We start from the raw sequence: 21,385 nt of genomic DNA on the forward strand, positions 1-21,385 counted from the left end.
GAAAACTTGATATGAAACACATGTAGAACTGTACATAGAACTGTAACATGGTTCCCCAGTTTTGTGTTAAATTATAATTGACAATTTTTTTCTAGAATTTTCAGGGCAATTTTAATTACAAAGTCAATTATCTAAACTCAATTACAATTTAATTACATCAACAGATTTGTAAAATTACAATTATGACATAATTGTAATGAATTATCAATTACAAAAAAAATATCTTTACATGATCCAGAATATTTATGCCAAGGTATATCTTTGTAGTAACTATTTCAAAGGTATGTTCATGTTGTATTCTTTTGGCGTCGTGATAATCTATGAAATTTAAACACATGTATTGTATTTGTTTTAAAAGCCCATGAGGACACAGGTTGATGGATAGCTGTTGCTTTAACGCATTAAGAAAGTTATATTTATGCTTCACAATAGAATTCTGTTAAATGTCCCAAATAAATAAAAAAAACATCTTTAAAATATTAAGTATAATGTGTGGCTAGAGGAAATAACTTTCTATCTTAGCAGATTAGTGCATGTGTATGTGAATTAAAAATAAAATAAATGCAGATCATTGATGTTGAGAGAAATAGGAATAAAAAATGATTGGAAAAAATAAGAGACCTTAAAACATATTTATGACAAATTTCCACCAAATATTTACAGGTGTTTAGCCCATCATTGTGAAAAACACAACCATAAATAGCTCACATGAAGACACACACTTGCTTTTGTTCAATTAAATCAAAAGTAGTTTATTTACTTTGCCTTCTCTGTATAACTTTATTATAATAAGACACTTCTCTGCTTGTACATTGCTCCCTTCAACTAAAAATGGCAACATTTGTTGGTGGGAATGTAAATTGGGGTAGACGAAACTTAGATACATACCAATATACATACATATGTGTATATTACGGCTCCATTAATAAACCCATAAATGCTAAAAAGCAGTTTGAACCACTCCTGGTACCTCAGTAATGCTGGAAACAATACAATCTTCGATTATTTCTTTCTTTTTTTTCTGGAATACACTTGTTTTCTTTTTTTACGCATTTGGTACATATAGTGCGCACATCCATGTTCGAAAATTAAGGAGGGATGAAGGTCTCTTAGAGCCAGTGTCAAATGTACAGCCATCATCATCATCACCATCAATGTATGAACCATTAACAGGCAAGGCAAGCTGCACCCATTGCCACTGGGTGTGTTCATGCTGTTCAGAATCCATGACAGACGATAGAATGTCCCGACTTCACTTGTCTGCCTATAAAATACAAACGCACATACACGCAGAAAGCTTCTCCATTTGGATACGGAGCATAAACATACAGATCCATGTATATATGTGGTTGTATTTAGCAAGCAGTAAAAACAATAGTTGGACAAGTGAGGCTTGAGAGCTTGCCTTCCATATTAACCCCTCTGGCCCCACCCCCTTGCCCATTTCCCCCACCCCCGAGTTATTACACACACCAGTAAATAAAATAAAATACACTCACACACACACACACATACATAAATCTTTAAATGCCCTACACATGACACAATGTTCAAACTGCAGTCAGTAAACAAATAAAACCCCAACTTACAGCAGTGAGTTGATGCAGAAGTTTCAGATGTAGTCTTCAGTCATTTAAAAAAAAAATTTTTCCATGTGTGAATGATGAGCCACTACATCAGTCCAAAGTTTCCTAGGTTGACAATATTTGTTGCATGTAAAAATATGTGATGCACTCGTGAAGTCTGCTTAACAAAATCCCAAATCTTCATTGTTTTGAGCTCCTGTTTTTTTTTTTTTTTTTTGTTTTGTTTTCTTTGAGAAAAAAAAGGAGGGGAAACTCTTTCTTCAGATGAGGAGTCCTTGGTGTTGAGGGAGGAGGGGCTACTGGGCTCTGTACTCTGGGCCCAGACAGAGTACCAGTCCTGCTGCGTCGCATGTAACATGCCCAATAATGTTAAATACATGAACACCAAAGAACTGACTGAAACCAGAAAACAATGGAAGTTTGTTGTAGTAGGAGTGTATACTACTGAAGCATCAACTTTGTCAAAGTTTACAAAGTAATTACCTGCTTTTATTTCGTATTTTTTTTAGTTTTTTTTTTTTTAAACCAAGATAAACTGCTCATTCATCAAAGTCACACAGAGAAAAAACGGTTGTTAAAATAAAGCCGTTGAGTTGCAAAAGCATTCTTTTTGGGTTAAAAACACAAAGGGGTTCACAGAGGGAAGCTACTGTTTTTTTTTTTTACTTGCAGGTCAGAAGCGAAGGTGCTACACTGAGTCTAAAAGACCTAAAGCAAAGGGCAAATATTGTTAATGAAATGTTCAAGATCAACAAGCGGATAGACATTTTCATCCAAATAATACGACAAATGTGACAAATCATTAACGAGTAAGTGAGCTCCAGCATTCAAAAGTTAGCAAGAGAGCAACAAATCAGCAAGAGGCGGAGGTACTGGGAAATTTAGTAAAAAGCTGCATTTTAATGACCTGCTTGGTAGAATAGAACACACACACGCACACACCCACATGACATTTCTGAGGCTGCAACTCAATACACACAAGGCCAAAAACATGAAAGCAAACCATACATCTAATAATCATCGTTCTCTTACGTGGTGAAGCTGCACTTTTTTTATTTCCTGTGTCAGGGAAGTCATGCAGCACTGCTCCACCTCAGAATACCAAAGGCCAAAGTGTGGTACAAAGAGACACAGGTACATGAATATAAAATTTAGCCTGACGCAAACATAATCCCATATGTTTTATTTATTTTTGTACCCACGTGACTGCTGTTTGTGCTTGTATTTGCCAGTTCTGTGTGGAGCTCTGTCAATGTCGAAATGACGTGCGCCTCAGCTGCGCGACCACATGCTTGTCAAGTTTAATGAGTCGGAGACAAGAAGAAAAAAAAAAAAAGAGGAAACAAGTTGACAAATGAACTATACAGAAAGGGACGGGAGAAATCAAAGCAACGTGAGGAGAAGTTACTGTGTGAGAGCAGCTAAAACGAATGTGAGACCTCTTCCACTTACTGTACAAAGCACTAACGTGTTTATGGGTGTCAACAGAAAAGACACAAACTAATGGTCAAAGAGGAGCACGGTGAAGGTGAAGTTCATCTCAAGTGTTGCATTTATTACTTTCTGTTTTTCGGCGAAGGCCAGTTGCCTCGTTTCTCCCCACGGTTGCCTCCACCATTGCCGGGCCCGGGGCCTCCACCAGGCGGGCCACGTGGGCCCCTGCCTCCCCCTCCTGTGTTGACCCTTCGGTTCTGTCGCTCCATTCCTGGACGCTGACTCGAAAAGCTTCTTTTGTTAGCCAAAGTCTCTTTGCCGGACATGTCACGCTCCAATATAGCTCCGCCTCCTCCTCCTCCTCCTCTACCCATATGATGATGATGATGGTGGTGGTGGTGGGGATGGTGGTGATGAGGATTGTACATCTTCCCTCCTCCTCCGCCCTCGCGGTCCCTGAACTCCGTGAAGTCGCTGCTCTCAGAGGCAGTCTCCCACTCTTCATTGGCCTGGTCTGAGTTCTGATTGGTGAAGTCGGGGGATTTGGCCCCCTGGGTGTGTGGGTGCGTGGGGCCAACACTGCTCTGGTTGTAGTGGTGATGGTGGTGGTTGTTTGCGTTGCCAGGATGGCGACCACTGCCGTTATTGTTAGTCATCAGCGTGGAGCTGTGATTTGCGTTCTGGGCACTTTCCGCTGTGGGAGCAGACATCGTAGTTCCGTTACTTTCCTGAACTGAGTTTAGTGCAGGAGAAGAGGGTCGTCCTCCCCCAATAACCCCGACTCCTCCGTTGATACGAGCTGCGTTTTCACGCTCTTTGAGTCGGCGAAAGCGTGGAGGCTTGTCCTGCTGATGCTGGGAACGACCGTGGCGGCGCCTTCTGGGAGGTCGTTCAAACCCACTGGGGGGGAAACCACGGTTGGTGGTGGGAGGGACTGGGTTCGTTCCTCCTGAGCTCAGATTGGTTGGAGCTTGTTGCGTTACAACAGCACCGTTCTCAGAGGCGCTGTGAGGGGCAGCGTTTGGAGCAGACTGCTGTGGGGGGTTGCTGCCCAAACTCTGGGTTTGATTAGCATCAGGTCCCTTGTTGTCCTTCTTCTGTCCCGTGTTCCCACCTCGACCAAATTCTTTTAGTTCTGATGTCTGTGCTGGAAAATGCGGTTTCTGGACTGACGCTGACTTTGAGGACCCGCCACCATGAGGACCTTGGTTAGGACCAACACGGTGTCCCCCTGCATGTCCTCCCACATTGGCATTACCCCTGTACATATTACCGCCTCCACTGCCCCCACCTCTACCCCTCCTAGAAGGAACACCCCTAGGCGTGAAAACACGGGCCTGTGAATTTCTGGGCGGGGCAGACATGTTCCCACGGCCAGCGGTGTTGGTATGGTCAGGGACATTCTTTGCTTTTGGTTTCTGGTTGTCTTCTTTGTCTGAATGAGCGACATCACTCGTACTTTCACTGCCGGTTTCTGAGCCTCTCTCCCTTCTCCTCTTAGGGATCTCTTCATACTCGGAGCCCTCACTCCGAGTTTCACTGTGATTCCTGGCCCTTGCAGGGTTCGGCTGCGGACGATCCGGGCCATGTCTTCCACCACCTCTCTCACTCTTGGACTCATGGTGGTTGCCAGCTCCGACTGATGAACGGTAGTCTCTCCCACTCCGGCCTCCCATTCTGCCCCGACTGCTGCCATTAGGTCCTGCACTGGCTGTGTAGGAGCCTCGATAACCACGACCATGACCATAAAACTCTCCACCCCGTCCTCGACCAGCTCTGCTGCCTTTATTAGGGACTCCATGATGGTGCAGGACACCACCTACACTTTCAAAAGAGCGCTCTCTGTCTCTTCTGGAGGAAGTGGCGTCCATGTCTTTGGGTCCTCTACCTTGATTTCCACCAGCAGAGGATCGATCTTTACCATTACGGGGTTTGCTGGTTTGGGGGTGTTCATCTTTAGAGGAAGAAGATGCATTCTGGGAGACGGAGGAGGTTTCCTTCTTCATTGAAGTGGACCTGCTACCATCTTGCTCTTTATCTTTCCCCAAGGGGAGGTTTGGTTTGTCTCCATCAGTGTCACCTCCTTCTTTCTTGATTTCTTTCAGCACAGGTTTCTTAATAGGTCCAGCTCTCCTATTAGCACTGTTACCTCCAGTCTGGTTGGAGGCCTTGTGGTCCAGTGGAGTGATAGAGGAGTCTTCTCCACGCAAGTTGTTCCCACCTCCTGCGTTATTCGCCCTCCTGCCATGAGAGCCAGCCATGTTGCTGCTGCCAGGCCGTGGGCCCCAGTGAGTCTCAGTCTTATGCTCCCGCCCTCCCCTTGGGTGAGATTTATGATGGGGATGGTGCTGCTGATTATGAACTACATGTTGAGCAGAAGAGGAGGTGGTGGTGACTGAGGAGTGAGAAGCCAACGTTGGGCTGGGCTTTTCCTGTTTTATGTGGCTGCCACTGTTGGTGGTGGCGCCGCCACTGTTTCCTCTTTCCCCATGACTGTGGCCCGCATTAGCCTCACCCTCTCTCTGAGGTGGGTGGTGATGCAAGTTCCCTTTGTTACCCCCATCTTCTCTGGCTGACGTGGATGAGGTAGAGGAAGAGCAGGAAGTTGACAGGGAGGGCTGGGGTAGAGGGGATGAAGACTCGGTTTTCTTTGCAGGGGCCTCACTGCCCCGGTCACGGCTGTTCTCTGGTTTCGGGGAGTGAAGAGTGAAGTGAGGCTGCTGGGGGTGGTGGTGGTGAGAGCTGTTTTCAGCAGACGCATGCTCTGCTCGCCCACTACGATCGTGGTGAGGATGTGTCGGTCCCCAAATCTGACCCTGTTGAGATCCTCGTGGTGGCCCTTCATCCTGGTGGCTGAAGCTGTGGGGCTGGTTGCCCCTGTCACCTGCTCTGTGCTGCTGCTGATGGGAAAGCAATCTGGCACCCTGGTCAGGGAAGTTGCTGTAGTTCCCCCGACCACTGATGTAGTGATGTGGGAGGTGACTGCCTGTCTGGGATCCAACCTGAGTGCTGACTGGAGGAGGAGGAGTTTGATTGGTTGTCCCAGATGTGGAATGCTGGGTTGGTCCAAATCCAGCCTCTCGCATGCGATGTGGAGGAGTGTCACTTCTGGAATTTAAAAAAAAAGTAATTGAGTTGCTTTTATGAGTACTTGTATTTTTTTGAGTACATTTAGAAATCAGCAGTTTTAATTGTACTTAAGTACGTATTAAAAGAAGTAAAGTAATTCATTACATTTCTACACCCAACCTTTACTGAGTAAATCTTTTTTTTTTGTTTTAAAATGATCAACGGACCTTGTGAAGCTACAAAAAAATAAAATGAGCAGACAACAATCAAATGCATCACATCATAGACGACCAAACAGATTAAACGTAATGCACTATGGCAAAAAGCATTGAATGGAGATTTCATAATTGTAGCTATACTTAAAGGCTGATCATTTTTAAAATGTTTTAATTGAATTCATTGGTGTTATTTTATTTTTAAAAAGAATTGTACATTTTGACCAACCTTTTATCTTATACATATGCCTTTGTGGAAAATAAATTAAGTTCCAATTGTGCAAAATTTGGTCTCTTCCTTTTTAAGTTTATACATGAAATGTTTAATACTGTATGCAAGGGAACCATGGCAAGATTAATTACAAAAAATAAATGTGGTGGGTATGAGTACTATTAAATTGAGCTACTTTTTACTAGTTTCTTCTTGTACTTGACCATTTTATATATGACTTACTTGTTTATTGAGTACAAATTCAATCAAGTAACAGTACTTCTACTTGAGTAGAATATATCGATACTCTTTACATCTCTGGTAACAAGTATTACGTTTTATCTTCCTTGCCTAAACAAAGCTTGATTTGCAAAGGGTAATTCTGAGTTTTTCAACATGGTGATACTGTATAAACTCAACATACCTAGAACCCTTAGCAACTTCATCATCCTCTGCTCCCTGCTTTTGCCTCAGGGGGGATGTCAACCCACGGCTCTCGCCACCGCCTGGGAATACATCTGGCCCCCAAGTCACCTTAGGATCCATAGGAGGAGTTCCTCTGTGTGGATGCCCCACATGTTGTTGTTGTTGTTGTCTGTCAAAAGGGTCTGAACCAGATCCCCCAGAATCAGACCTCTCACGCCCGATAAGCCCTTAATAGTAGAAATTAAGGTAAGAAATTTCAGACCATGCAATGTGCAAAAACATCCTGTGCACTCAAATCAGAACAGAACAATTATCACGATTAGCAAGGCAACAGACGTGTACTTACCAGAAGGGTGCATGCCAGCCGAGTAGTAGTCCATGAGAGGAGGGCGGCCTTGCATCATGCGAGGGTCCATATAGGACATCATCATCCACCGAGGGTCAAAGTTCATTTGCAGAGGTGGAGGTCGCACCATGTTGCCGGGCTGATACAGTGGTCCGCCCTGCTTGGGACCGGGCCCTGGCTGTGGCGTTGGGCCTGGTGAGGGACCCTGTGGACCCAAGGGTTGTGGGGACAGCTGGTTTTGTGATCCTTGGCCATGTTGTTGCTGCTGCTGCTGCCACTGCTGCTGCTGCTGCTGCTTCAGCAACTGCTCCTGAAAGTAAACCAGAAGCATTTTGTCAATTTGACAGGCTACAATATGCATATTATTTACAAATCAAGTTATTTTTGACGTAATCTAGAAAAATCAGGAAATTTCTAACCTGCTGCTGTCTCTGAAATCGTGGTGGAAGAGATTTTTGGTACTTTGAATAGCCCTGACCAGAAGGTCCTCCCGCTTGGCGATTAGCTCCACCTCCAGTATTCTCAATTTTTACTGGGTCCACTACTCGTTCTCCTGCACTCCCACCACGTGTGTGAGAGCTGCCTACAGTCTCCTCCTTGTTCTCTGGGGCCAAAGGTACATCATGTAAGGACTGCAGTGGCTGTGATACTGTTGGTTGTGGACACTGTTGTGCCTCTGAACAAAGGAAAGAAATGCAAAGCTGAATTAGCTAAAAAATGTCACAACAGCAATATAAAACATTTAAAACAGCGATAAATATCAATAACATAAATCACCATGGTTGGAGTCATAGCTGCTGTTGCTGCTGGCTCGCTGATGGTCATTTACGCAGGGACCAGTTACTGGTCCTGGTGGAGCAGCCAACAATGGAGGATCTTCAGGGTCAACACATGGAGAAGGAGGCTGGCTGATGTTTGAAGAGGAAGCTGAAATAGACGGACTGGGGCTTCCCCCTGTAGCAGCTGTTGAATTTCCATCCAGACTGGGACTTTTGCTGTTGCTTCCGACGCTGCCCCCCTGCTGCTGCTGTTTTTCATCGAGCCTTTTAAGCTTCTCGGCACAGGCTGCTCGCCTTTCCTCCTCCATTCTACGCTCCTCCTCCTCGCGGCGCCGACGAGCTCGCTCCACAGCGGCAGAGATCTCAGAGGATGACTGCTTTCTGCGCTGACGCCAAGTCTCGTCCTCATCGTCCCCTTGAGCTCCTTGGACCAACAAACCAGGCTGAGCGGGAGGTGCAGGACCTCCACCTGCTGGTTGTTGCTGTGCAGAGGCACTTTTCCCCGAGGCCTGAGGGCCAGCCTGGTGACGGTGCAAACCCAGGGTTAATTCAATTTTGTTGTTGTGCTAAAACATGCTGTTTTTTTTTCTTTTTCGGACTATAAGGCGCACCGGATTATAAGGTGCACTATCAATGAATGGGTCTGACCGGGTCTATTATCATACATAAGGTGCACCGGACGATAAGGTGCACTGGTTTGTTATTATTATTATAATTTTTATTATTATCATTATTATGATCATCATTATTAAGGCTCATTAAGTGAAACAAAATAGTCTGATAAGTCAAACTTTATTCAACTCATTAACAATAACTCAACATTGTTCAGGTTTAACACATAAAATATAAAACAATACACTCACTTTTTCAGTTCACTATGTTGAAGCACAGTACAGGTGCATATCACTCCACAAGGCGTCTGACTACGGTAGCCCTGAAGCGCCAAAAATCCATCAAGTGGTGCAGCTTCATAGTTTACCAAAGTTGTACTAAAACATTTTGACATATTAATTTCATACATAAGGCGCACCTGATTATAGGGCGCACTGTCGATTTTTGAGAAAATTAAAGGATTTTAAGTGTGCCTTATAGTCCGAAAAATACGGTATCTTATTTGTTTATGCCATTGTTATACTCATGATTTCAACAACAATAATAAAAGTCAATTAAAAAAAAAAAAATGAAGTTAAACTAGGCCTGGGCAATATATCGAGATTCATGATATATCGAGTTTTCTATTTTGGCGAAATAGAAAATTACAATATCGTCTATATTGATATACTTTCAAAATCTTAATTTGAGGAGTCACTGCTTTTACTACTTCTCAGAAGAGCATGAAAAGCACAGATAGATGGATTTCAGAGTGCGTCCTAAACAAGACCGTCACCTAAACAACCCTCGGTACAAAACTCACTCACATGCTGTCCGTTAAAAGAGAAAAAGCCAAAAGTGGTACATATCGTGCAGCTGTTTGTTAATAAATGTGCCTGTGTGGCATTTTTAGCCAGGAAATTCAACCTAAATTTGTCTTTCCGGTAATACTTTGAGTTAAAATATCGAGATTTATATTGTTTATCAGCAATTTGAGAAAAAATATTGAGATGTGAATTTTGGTCCATATCGCCCAGCCCTAAGTTGAACTAAGAATGGCTGAATAATAAACCCTGTGTGGGTGGTAAATGAAGTCATGATAAAAATGTCTATGAGGCCCTGTCTGGATGTCTACCTGTCGGTATAAGCAGTAAGGCCCTTGTCCGAGGAGCGGCCCTGGTGGGGGGGAGGATTGCTCCCCGGGACCACTTAATCCAGGCCTGCGCCCCTGTATACAGGCAGACATAGTTAGCCATTGTCTACCAAAACAGACTATGGGCTAAACTGAGTGCAAAGCATAAACAGTTTACCACATGAGACCATAAAACAGTGTCTGTTTTAGCAGTTTGCTTGTGTTGTCTGTAGTTAGTTATTCAGATCTACTGAAAGCTCAAATCTAACCTCACAAGGAAAGGGCACAACACTGAGGGTGCTCTACACGGTACCTGAGAGTTGGGTGGTGTGCCCAGACCACTTCCTCCCTCCTCGGCCCATCCAGGCTTGCTAGAGGGGGGCTGGGGTCCATTGTCAATGTTTGATGGGGGTAGGCGTTGGATATCACTGCCACTGTCCAACTCTCGAGAGTGTGAAGCTATGTCCTGAGAGCTCTGCTGCTCCCTAAGAATTAGAAAACATTTTAAGGAATTATTGCATCAAAGGAACTATATTCAGTTTATAAAACCACACTACATGTGCTTAGCACACACCGCAGGTCATCTTTGCCCTCAGTCTTCTCCTCTTCACCCTCATCATCTCCTTCATCATCACTGAACTTCAACTTGGCAGAGTAATCAATCTCCTCATGAGCTCCTGTTAGGGAAAAAAAACAGGAAATGATTTCACAGCATTCATCGATTCTCTTCCTTTTAATAGCGCGATTTATAGCTACTTAAGCAAACAAAGAGGAAGTGTGCTATTCCCATTTTTCTTGCTGTAAAAAAACTGATCTAATTTTATCAGTTGTTATTATTGAAACTATCCTTGACCTGTTTTTATATCCGTGTGCCTTTTTCACTGACCTGCCCAGCCGTCGTCTCCATCATGGTCCAGCTCATCCAACTCCTTCAGATCATCCTGTTTAAGGATTGAAGGTCGCTTTATCATCTCTCCGCCTGTATCACGCGGGCCGCCCTGTGGCCCACGAGAGAACCTACAAATGTGAAAAAAGAAAAAGCCAAATAACTTAAAAAATATACATAGACCCTTAGATTTGAAGCCAAAATTACATTTTTAAAAGTCCATTGTGGTCCATTGAGGAGGTAGAATAATAAATACAGAATCACTGATTAAACATGTATACATACACAATTTTAAACAATTTAAATGTAGCACAATAATCAAACAACAGAGTTAGGTTTAAGAAGTACCTTTGAGGAGGCCCTTCACCAGGTGTTGGGTACCTGTAGGGCCCCTGAGGGCCACATGGGGCAGGGAAGGGCAGATAAGGAGCATACATCTAGCACAGGAAAAAGACTTTGGTTAGGAAAAGTTTTACAAAACTGAAAGAGTAGAAGAACAAAAATCTTACGAATGGAGTCATAATCCCTCTATACGGAGGGAACCCAGGCCCAACAGGGGGCTGAGGCAGGGGCAAGGACGGGCTGCCCGCTGGTGGGTTCCTCGGTGGCCCATGAGCCTGGGAGTTTGGAATAGGGATGCCGGCTGCCCCATCCATTACCAGAGCTCCAATAGTGCCACCCTCCGCTGCCCCCTCCCCAGGCAGGGTGGGTGCCATGGCGCGGCCCCCACCATCCCGCCAACTTGTGACGTCTAAAAAGCAAAATAGTAAAGCATTCAGTTTGGTTTATAGATTTTAATGGAGTAAAATAAATACATCCAATGCATTATTTTTCCACTGACAACACATTTTTTTTCTCGTGCCATCTTTAGTACTTCACATTTTTAATAATACACTAGTAAGACACACAAAGCCCCTTTCTATTTAGCTTTATGTAGTCTATGAAAAAAAAAATATATAACCATAGCTATCAAAGTAAGTGCTTTAACGCCGATTACAATTTTAACGTGCGTTAATCGTAATTTTCCTACTGAACCAGTTATTTAGCACAATACATTTGCTGGAGAAGAGTTGCTTATACATTCCATTTATATTGCATGAATACAATACACAGATACAGCAAAAAGAAAATGTAATAGCAACTAACTCAGAAATGTAATGTCATTATTAGCAATCACATTTTTTTATTGTTTGACAGCACAATATATAACATAATACTTTAATGAGAAAGGCTACACTCACTCTGGGGGCGGAGGCTTGGTCCGGGCCCATACCACTGATCTGCAATGCCCTGTTCTTTGCCAACTTTGTCCTGCTCGCCAGCCGCCTGCAGGGTGGGAAATTCCTCGCGAGAGAATGGCGACGGTAGGTTTAATGCCTTTCCACCTGCAAGAAAGCTTAAGGTCAAACATCAACATAAACAAACAAAATAACAAAAAGGCCCCATGGAGCCCAGAGTTTAAACTAAACATGGTGAAGTAGCTTTTAGTTTTTGTTTTGCTGCAAAGAAATTTACAACCTTAAATACTCTCCAACGCTATGACTCAGCTTTTTACTGCTTCTATTATTAAATGTTCTATAGCTGTTTCATTAATGCATATTATAAATTGTCTATCCTAATGTTTTCAAATCGTGCATTGTTTGCTTTGATGTTATGATCAGTCTAGATGTTGAATTTTAATCATGTGAAGCACATGAAGCTGTCTTGTGCATAAAATGTGCTCTATAAATACATTTGCCTTAGGCGATCAAGGCTGTTTTTCATCAAAAGCGCCATCCACACATTAATAGGCAGGTGTTCCTAAAGTTAAAGCTTTTTTTTTTTTAGTACATAAGAAGTAAATGCCTCACCATCCCCTAGTACTCCATGTGTAACACTGGCTTGTGCCCAGGACCTTGCCCCTACGGCCTGGGTTGAAGCAGGGGCCTGAGTCTAAAAAAAAAATTAAAAAAAATAAAGCCAGAATTTGACACCATGCAGTGCATACAAGCTTAAACTTGGACATGAATTCTGCTTTTGTGTTGGTGAGACCGTTATCTCTGAAGTTGGAGGTGTTCTCGGGCAGGTCGGTGCAGGTGTCTGTGAAGCCACAGGTTGCTGCGATTCCGGCTGCGGTGCTGACAATACATCGGTACTGCAAGATAAAAAACCAAAAATCACTTCATAATGGGGAAAAAAGATACCCTAAATTCTTGTAATAACTATCACACATATATATTTGGCACTAAAATGTCAGAGACATAACTTTGGTGTCCATGTATTACAAATGAAATGCTGATTCTAATAAAATGCAGTCAATTCACTATAGTCAGGTGAGTCAATTAACCAAACGTTTATATTTTTGGACTCTGGGAGAAAAAAAAATCCATTTACTTGGGGCCAGGTAGAGCCTCTGACTTTCTGTAATCGTGGAAAATGGGCGAAAATTACTTTCTGAAGAGGAGTTACGATTTGCCTTGAACTCAGAATTACGTGTTTCTTAGTCAGCTGACTTCTTGATTGGCTACATTCCTTTCCACGGCACAAATCACACACAAAGAATTTTGGTCGTAAATATCAAACAAGTCAGATATTGTAGGAAAGGGGAAATCAGCCCAACTATCTTGATGTGTGAACCCAACTTTACAAAATAAAATGATTAACAAAAGGTAAATCAATGAATCCTATTAAGTTTTTTGGCACAATTTTGGGAAGTGAAATATGCCAGTAAGAACATGAACTAAAGGTAAGCCGAATGTTGATCCAACCGTGTAAATTTATTCTGTCAACCCGAATAACCTCAGCTACTCATGAGAGGTGAAGGGGTCGCACCTCTTTGGGTCTGCTTGTTCCTGTTTGCTTGCCCATCCTGTGCCGTCTTTTGGAACGAGCGAGACGTTGGGATCGTTGCCTTTGTTCTCTGCCTTCAGACTGGGCAGGTTGGCAGGAGGTGGTATACGCCTCGCAGAGACAACTTTACCAAGAGACTGCAGGCCATGGCGGGGGGCAACTAAAGGGCAAACAAAGTACATACAGGTAATTTCAACATAAACCTGACATTAGCAAACCCCTCTACTTGTCTAAATAAGTCTGTGGAAAAAAAAAAAATCACTGCGTGAAGTAGAATGCTAAACAAATAATGAGGAAACCAGTGTGTCTGATTAATATTATCGTCAAAAAGTCTCCTTGAACATGATTAGAAACTTAATAGGGTCATTAAAAAAAAACAAAAAAAACCAGGACATCCCACCACACACTTCGCTCTAAAAAAATTCTGAACGTTTTACCAATTGTTCTGTGATTTTTCAATAGGCACACTGTAAACTTTTTGTTTGATCATATGAATACTTTATGAGATATGGCCAATTTATTGAGGGGGTATTGTCTCAGGAAATACATTGGGAAACTGAAATTTGGTATAGTAATAAATACAGCTCCACCTACTCTCTCACAATATACAACAAACATTTGCTATACATCCTATCTTGTGGACATTCCAGCTCCTCAAAATTGGAAAAAAATTTGTTGGGGTTTCGGGCTGGAACACGTTTTGGCCTTCGGTAAATAACTTTACATATACCTTAGCTCCCTGTAATTTGAGCATAGACTGTTCACATCACTAATGATTAGTCACATATCTGCATTGGTTCTAGGGTGACAGTCTCTTGAAGTCTCAAAAAATAATTTTTATTTTATTTTCATTGGCCCATAACTGCATGTGGGAATGTAAGAAAAATTTAATAATCTTTCTTGGGATATAATTTTTTTTCTTCATGCGACTTCCTCATTTTTATTTTGGACACCAACTTTGGGTTACTTCACCAGTTGCAAATATCTAAAATCCTTTACATGAGGCCATTGTAACTTGCTTCTGTGTCTTATAATAATTTATTGTTAGTAGGTTTTTGACTAGAAATGTAAAGAATTTTTTTTAAAACCATTGCATCAGAAAAACATTTTTTTTTTTTTTTTTTAAATAATATTCATTATGAACAAATTTCTCATGTTCTACATTTTCTCCAATCAGCCTAATTTAAGTGACGGCTGAAGCTTAGAGAATATAATGCAGTGTTTTTCCCACTATTGAAGGTGAATCTGCAGATTCAGGAAGACGCACAGCTTCTTGGATTTAGAAGGGAGCTCTGAATAAAACATCAACCTGAAACTTGGCACAGAATTTTGCATCCACAAACAAGCCTCTGTCTTGAGTTGGACTCAGAGACTCAGCTGACATATCAAGCTTCGGGAACCAATCAGACACCAGCTTTTAATTTTCCTTTGAACACACTCGTACTGCAATTGCATCACCTCTCCAGCAACTGGGTCCAAACAAAGCGCAGTAATAATTTTGAGGCATGTCTGCACAATACCAGCTTATAAATAGACTTAAGAGATACTAAAGGTAGGCAGTTTATGCTTTGGAATTCTGCATCAGAGATATTAAAGAAACAACAGACTAAATTAAGTATTTTCAATTGGGCCAAAAACAGCAAAGCCTTTCCACAAACTGATACTTTCCACATGATGTTGTGCATAGTAAAGGGTGGCAAACATGACAGGAAACTCACCAACGGGCTTTTGTGTTTCAAGGCTCTTTCCTTTGTAGGTATCAAACAGGTTGAGAGACGCATACTTGGTTTTGCCTTCCTTCCCCTTTGCAGTTTGCCCAGAGCGCTCTGACATTGCGCTGTCCGCTCATCGAGTATGGTGAACCCTGAGACTAGGAGAGAAAAGACAAAGCGGTAGAAATATGGCACAAATTAGCCACAAGGTGAAATTAAAAAAAAAACCCACGGTGAATCTTAGCTGCTACAAGATCCAGATTAAAGTACTAATACTGACAATTATATATATATATATATGTATGTCACTAAAACTGACCTGTTCTGATTCAAATTTCAAGTAGCAGAATAAATTGAATGGGTTTCATTAATGCATGATATGTAGCAACTTTACAAAATGACTTTCTCTGATGTCATTTGGAAACTTTAATTGTTTGCCTAAGTCAGTGATTCCCAATCTTTTACACTTTTTGTCAAATTCCGTGTACCCCTCTTCATATCATAAGTACCCTCTCCATAATTTCATACGCGTTTTAATTTTTGAAACAGCGGGATCTCCTAAACACCTAACTGTGTCCCAAATATTGGTTCCCTAAGGCTTAATCTACAAATTCAAAACAATGAGTATAATTTAAATAAATAAATAGGGTCTCCTTTATTTAAAAAACAAAAGGAGCTAATTATTGTCTCCTATTGTCAGAAGTGGGACAAAATGGCCTCTACAGCATAAAATACTCCTGTTTCAATACATTACAAGAAAATATAGAATTTTATTGAGCAATAATACTGTTAGTTTGTGGTGAATTAGTCAAAAATAAAAAATAGCCTAAAAAGTAATTAATTGTAAAATATTTCCGAGTACCCCCTACAATGTGCAACTGCACCCCATTTTGGAAACCAGTGGCCTAAATAAACTCAAATGTATTCTTCCAGAGATTACCCGGTTCACATCAAGACATTTTTTTGATGCGTAAATCCTTTCATTTATAATAGAGGTTCCACAGCACCCCTAAGAAAAACAACCATGAACACAGACATCATATGTGTATTGCGCACCCACCACACAACAGAGAACCAAATAGTGTTCTGCCCTCTAATGCTGTAACCCTCAAGGCAAAATGAAGATGAATGTGATGGAAAAATAAACCTTGTGAAGGCAGCTTTAGATGATACATTTTATGTATTGACACCATCCTGCAGACGCTATGCTGTAATAGAAAATAGAAGCTAAAGGGTTTGTTGGGTCTGGTTCTCCATGACTTTACCCACCCAGGAAATGTACAGGGAAAGAAGAAAAAGAACCTTGTTTCTATGGCGACTCTTCATAAGTGATATTCCTCCATGTCTTGCCTTGAGAAAAGGCCCCGGCTCCATGGCAACTGATGAGCCTTTAGCTTGAACTCATTTTACTGCACATCAATAAAACACACTGACATCTGCACATTTCAGCATCCCTTCGGTTGAACCACTGCTTCATTCGTATAGAATCCCATTAAGACCAGTGACTTCACTGGCATCACAAGAAGCAAGATCAGACACTATCTTCACCAACTATTCAGAACACTGTGATACAAAAAGACTTCTGAGGGATGTTCCACTGATTTGTAATACAACATAATTCAATTTAAGAACTTATGAATTATGTGACCAGAAACACACAAGGCAAATCTGTGATTACTTGGAAACTAATGTATTCGTTATTTTCACTATTCTGTTTATGGCTTGATGCAGCAAATTGCAGCTTCATAGAAAATATATTTTTTTTTAAATAAATTAAATAAAGTCTTATCAGATTATATCAGCCTGCATCAAAAATCTCAGATATTAGCATTCCAATATATAATGTTTTTATTAGATTTATTGAGGTCATCAGATTTATTTTTTATTCATCTTATTCAATTGTCGATTATTGTTATGTTTGAACTAATCGAGTGTTGTTTTTTTGCACTTTTTTAATGTATTTTTCATATTGGACTTATTGAGGTTATTTTTCAAGGTCTTCCAATTTATTTATTTAATATATTCAATCAAAGAAAATTTTATGTTTAAGGGTAAACTGTATGTAACCCATGGTTAATAACAAATCAGTCTGTTTCTCTCACACCTTCTGTTGCTGTGACTGTTATTCTCTGTTTGAGTATTATCACTTGATCAAGTCTTTTATAACATTTCTAACAGCAAAATAAGTATGATTTGTGCTGATATGGTATCGGATCGACATCGGCCAGTAGCCAAGGCAACAATATCTGTATTGGGAGTGGAAAAGTTGTGTCGGGACACCCCTAGAATCAGTATTTTAAAGTGAAAATGGGATTAAAATGTGTGCATATCACATAACAAATGAAGAAGAAGAAGAAGAAAAAAAAAATCACAGTTTACTTATTACAAGCAAAAATCAAGATGTCTATAGTCCCCTGAAATTAATGGTTTCTAATATTTTTCCAGAAATGTAATCTTTGAAATGCCATAAAAATGTAAAACACTAAATAGTAAAACGGCACACTGTCAATAGTTAAAGGCACATATTTAACAACAGATTATAAATGGTTCCAATCAGCACATAGATAAAGCAATTTTTGGCACATTGAGGGTCACATTACAGCATAGGTTGAGGCTCAGCAGTCAGTTGAGATTAGTAAATTAGGTCGTGGGATGGCTGGTCACTCAGCTTCATCATGGAGTGTTGGGATTAACGCAAAGCAGCAGATACACAACTGCTGTGTCCCGCTACACAAACATAACTTGATCCTAAATGATACACACTAAACGGCTGTGACAGCACGTAGTTGTGTTTGTGCATCGCAGAGCTAAAGAGGTTAGCTAGCAGGCTAACACCGGGCCTCGGTGCTATCACAGGGAGGGGGCTGTGTTCCGTTTTCATAAAGCACTTTTACCAATCGTCATACGCTGCATTGCAGTAACTTTAACCTACACTACAGTAACAACGCTCTGGCAAACCGTGCTGTTGGTTAACAGCCGTCGGCAACACAGGATGCTGCGGGGAAAGCGGCTTTTATTATGAGAACGAAACAAAATGGCGGCGGAGAAGGGCCTGGTGCGGACCAACACAGACCGGCTACGATTCACTGGAAACACTGCTTCACCATTACCCGAAGCGGACATTGAAAAGCACCACTACCCAGAGCAAACAACTGTGATAAAATGCACACCTCACGCAGCAAAAGCCGAACGTTTGTAACAGCAGCGTAAAGCAAACCACAACCACCCCGAAGTCAGACTCCAGCTCGTTGTATTCAAGGGAAACTTATCATTGCAGCATCGATTTACTGTTAAAGCGTGTGAACGGATTAGAAAACGCATTGATGTAATGCATTATTGTAGATAACCCTGCACTGAACTGAATTACAAAGAGGACCACATCATTCCACCCAGATGGCCTACATTTAGTAACATCAGATCTAAATGACATATCGATTATTATTTATCCAGAATTTAAGTTTGGCTTGGGGGTTAAAAAAAAACATTAAAAATGGGCTTGATAATGCCAAACAGGGGAAAGGAAAACACACCAGTTATAAATTTGATTAAATCTGATACCAAATATATTAACACGTTAATGTGTCACAGGTAGATTTAACAGGAAAGGGAACAACAACAAGGATGTGAAAAATTCAGAAACTTCAAAGAAAATCTATTACTACACTATAACCTACTAAGAATAAAAACTAAAAAATGCTATTTAAGGGATTTGATAAATAGAGTAATCTAATTAATGGTTGGATTTTGGACTACAATTGACAAAAAGTGAAATTTCTGAAATCAAAGCAGTTTGAAACAATAGTTTTGTACATTTATAACCATAATCATCTGTTTTGTTTCTCTGATGTATTATTTAGCTTTCACTGATTAATTGACATTGGTCAATAGCCCGGCCGATTAATCGGTTGGGCAAGAATACCCAACTGATGTATTTTACCTTTTTTGATGCGACAAACAATTCTGTGACTCGATGCTTTCTGCATTGTAAGCTGCATTTAAAAAAAATAAAATAAAAAAATCAGCTGTAATTATTAAACAAAACAAAAAACACTGGGAGATGTGCAGCAGTTCATCGTTTACAGTTATAAATTCACAATTCCGTTGTCTACAGTTATAAATTCACTATTCTTGATTAATACATTTTTAATATTCAAAATTTGAATGTAAATTTCCCCCAATTGTATTCCAGAAACATAGTTTGCCCTTTCTTATTTATCAGTCCTTATGTTGACAGTGTTACTAAATAAAGTTCCCTATTATAATTTAGTAGTGTTTTGCTTCTTTTTTTTGCACTATATTTTGAGTATTGTAAGAAGTTGTGTTCATGTACTGTATTATTTCCTGTTTTTATGCCTTTCATAACCGTAATATCAGCATATTGGACGTAAAAATCCCACATTAGTTGGACTACAAAATCTTACAGAAGATAGATAGATAGATGGATGGATGGATGGATGGAGCTACCTCTGGACATTTTTAAGATTTATTGATGACAGTGTCGTCTTTGGATACAACAGTTATTTAAATGTCCAAAAATTCAGTATATACATTTAGTTTTAATCCTGCATTTCTAAATATTGCATGCATTGCACTTGACTATAGCTCCAGCCCTTAATTTATCAGAGGGGGAAATACGTGGACTACGCGCGATGCTATAGTGCTATTACCTTTACAGCTAAGGAAGTAAGATGATACATTCTTAATAGTATCGTTATGATTAAGTCACAATATAAACTGTAAGTTAGGAAGCGACAAATTAACAACACACTGGTAAACATAATGAACCAGGATTTCCCTCGAGAGTTGTCATAGCGGAAGCTACTAATGTAAGGCCGACTTCTGAGTGGACGAGCAGTTTAGCCGAAGCTAACCGACTAGCTTTGAAGCGTCACGTCAATCTCCTAAAACAGTTCTGCATCAACGCAAAGGGATTACAATGTCTCTTAGTTAAAATATTACGACTTAACTGTACGCATATAACAAAGCAGTGCGTAAATAGGATAAACCTGACTACTTGGTCATGCTAGGCTAACAAAAACATAGAAACCCATTGCGCTAGCCAGCATAATACCGAAGACCATCTCAATCCACTTAAATCCGTTTTACCTCTACAAAACACGATTCTTACACAGCTAACTCAATCTCCAGGCGTGACTATGGCCTCCCTACACAAATACAACGCATTCTCAGTGAAACCACAGAAATATTTCGGATTAAAGCGACCACTAACCTGGTCCTGTCCCGACTTGTCTCGAGGTTGAATCGGAGAATGAGGTTAGCTGTGCTAGCGCCTACTAGCCTAGCTTCGGCTGCTAAACTAGGTTAAAACAAGCTATGCTAAGTGGCGTTACCCAGCTGAAACAGTGACCCACAGCAAAACAGACCGAATAACTTCTTCATCCACAAGATTAATAAAGAAAGAGACTTACTTGCACTCTTGTTTCTCGGTTTTACCCCAAAATAAAGGAAAACGGGGTAAATAAAACGGTTTACTGTGGACTCGAACCGTCACATAAAGAGCCGTCAACGGCTACTGAGTAACGTCGTGAGACAGGGGCCGTTACAGAACCCCACTGTAACGGAAAAGTAATCCTTTATTTAAAAACATACACATATACACATACATCATATATGCAATATCAGCAAATTACATACAAGTTTTTTTTGTTTTTTAAATAAAATTATACAAGAGTAATTTACCCTTAATAGTGCAGTGTCTGTAGGAAATAAGTCTTGCTATAGAAAAGTGGGAGGTTAAGTAGCTTTTTCATGGATGGTTCACATGGGAACTTTAATTCCTCTTAACTCAGAATAAAAGTTAAATCCTCTTCAAACTGACCTTGTAAACACTTGATACCTAATGCCAATGCAATTCTGAATTACACTTAAATTCAAATTAGGTAGTTGGTTTATTCCAATTTTAATTCTGAATTAAATTATTCCTTCTTCTTGTAAACACTTAATTCCGCATTAAGTGAATTCCGGTCGTTCTGCCGCAATGACGCGCTGATAACGACAAAGATGGCCGCCCGGACTTCATCCAAGACTATTTGTGTAATAAGAGCATTAAAAGACATGGAAATATGTTTGTATGTGTGTGTCTGTTTGGTCTGTGGGATTTTATGTGGGGGCTTATATTTAAAAATACTGCAGGGGGCACTATAGCACA

General features: G+C 40.8%; 1 protein-coding gene across 3 annotated transcripts; it reads right to left on the reverse strand.

Moving 5' to 3' along the window:
- Positions 1 to 1,753: 1,753 nt before the first annotated feature.
- Positions 1,754 to 20,780, reverse strand: prrc2a (proline-rich coiled-coil 2A). Of its 3 annotated transcripts, none has more exons than XM_028460903.1 (17): positions 20,646 to 20,780; positions 15,223 to 15,374; positions 13,487 to 13,664; positions 12,707 to 12,809; positions 12,526 to 12,607; positions 11,917 to 12,060; positions 11,185 to 11,426; positions 11,024 to 11,112; positions 10,676 to 10,806; positions 10,364 to 10,466; positions 10,103 to 10,274; positions 9,793 to 9,885; positions 8,065 to 8,587; positions 7,707 to 7,963; positions 7,288 to 7,597; positions 6,940 to 7,168; positions 1,754 to 6,128 (listed from the first exon to the last, which is right to left on the reverse strand). In XM_028460903.1, exons 2-17 carry the CDS (start codon positions 15,335 to 15,337, stop codon positions 3,143 to 3,145), a joined length of 5,757 nt encoding a protein of 1,918 aa, XP_028316704.1. In that variant the 5' UTR covers positions 15,338 to 15,374; positions 20,646 to 20,780; the 3' UTR covers positions 1,754 to 3,142. The 3 variants fall into 3 exon arrangements, with proteins under 3 accessions (XP_028316704.1, XP_028316705.1, XP_028316706.1); XM_028460904.1 differs by lacking the exon at positions 20,646 to 20,780 and adding an exon at positions 20,447 to 20,603; XM_028460905.1 differs by lacking the exon at positions 9,793 to 9,885.
- Positions 20,781 to 21,385: the final 605 nt, after the last annotated feature.

The sequence above is a fragment of the Gouania willdenowi genome, chromosome 11 (genome assembly GCF_900634775.1).
Source record: "Gouania willdenowi chromosome 11, fGouWil2.1, whole genome shotgun sequence".
NCBI lineage: Eukaryota > Metazoa > Chordata > Actinopteri > Blenniiformes > Gobiesocidae > Gouania > Gouania willdenowi.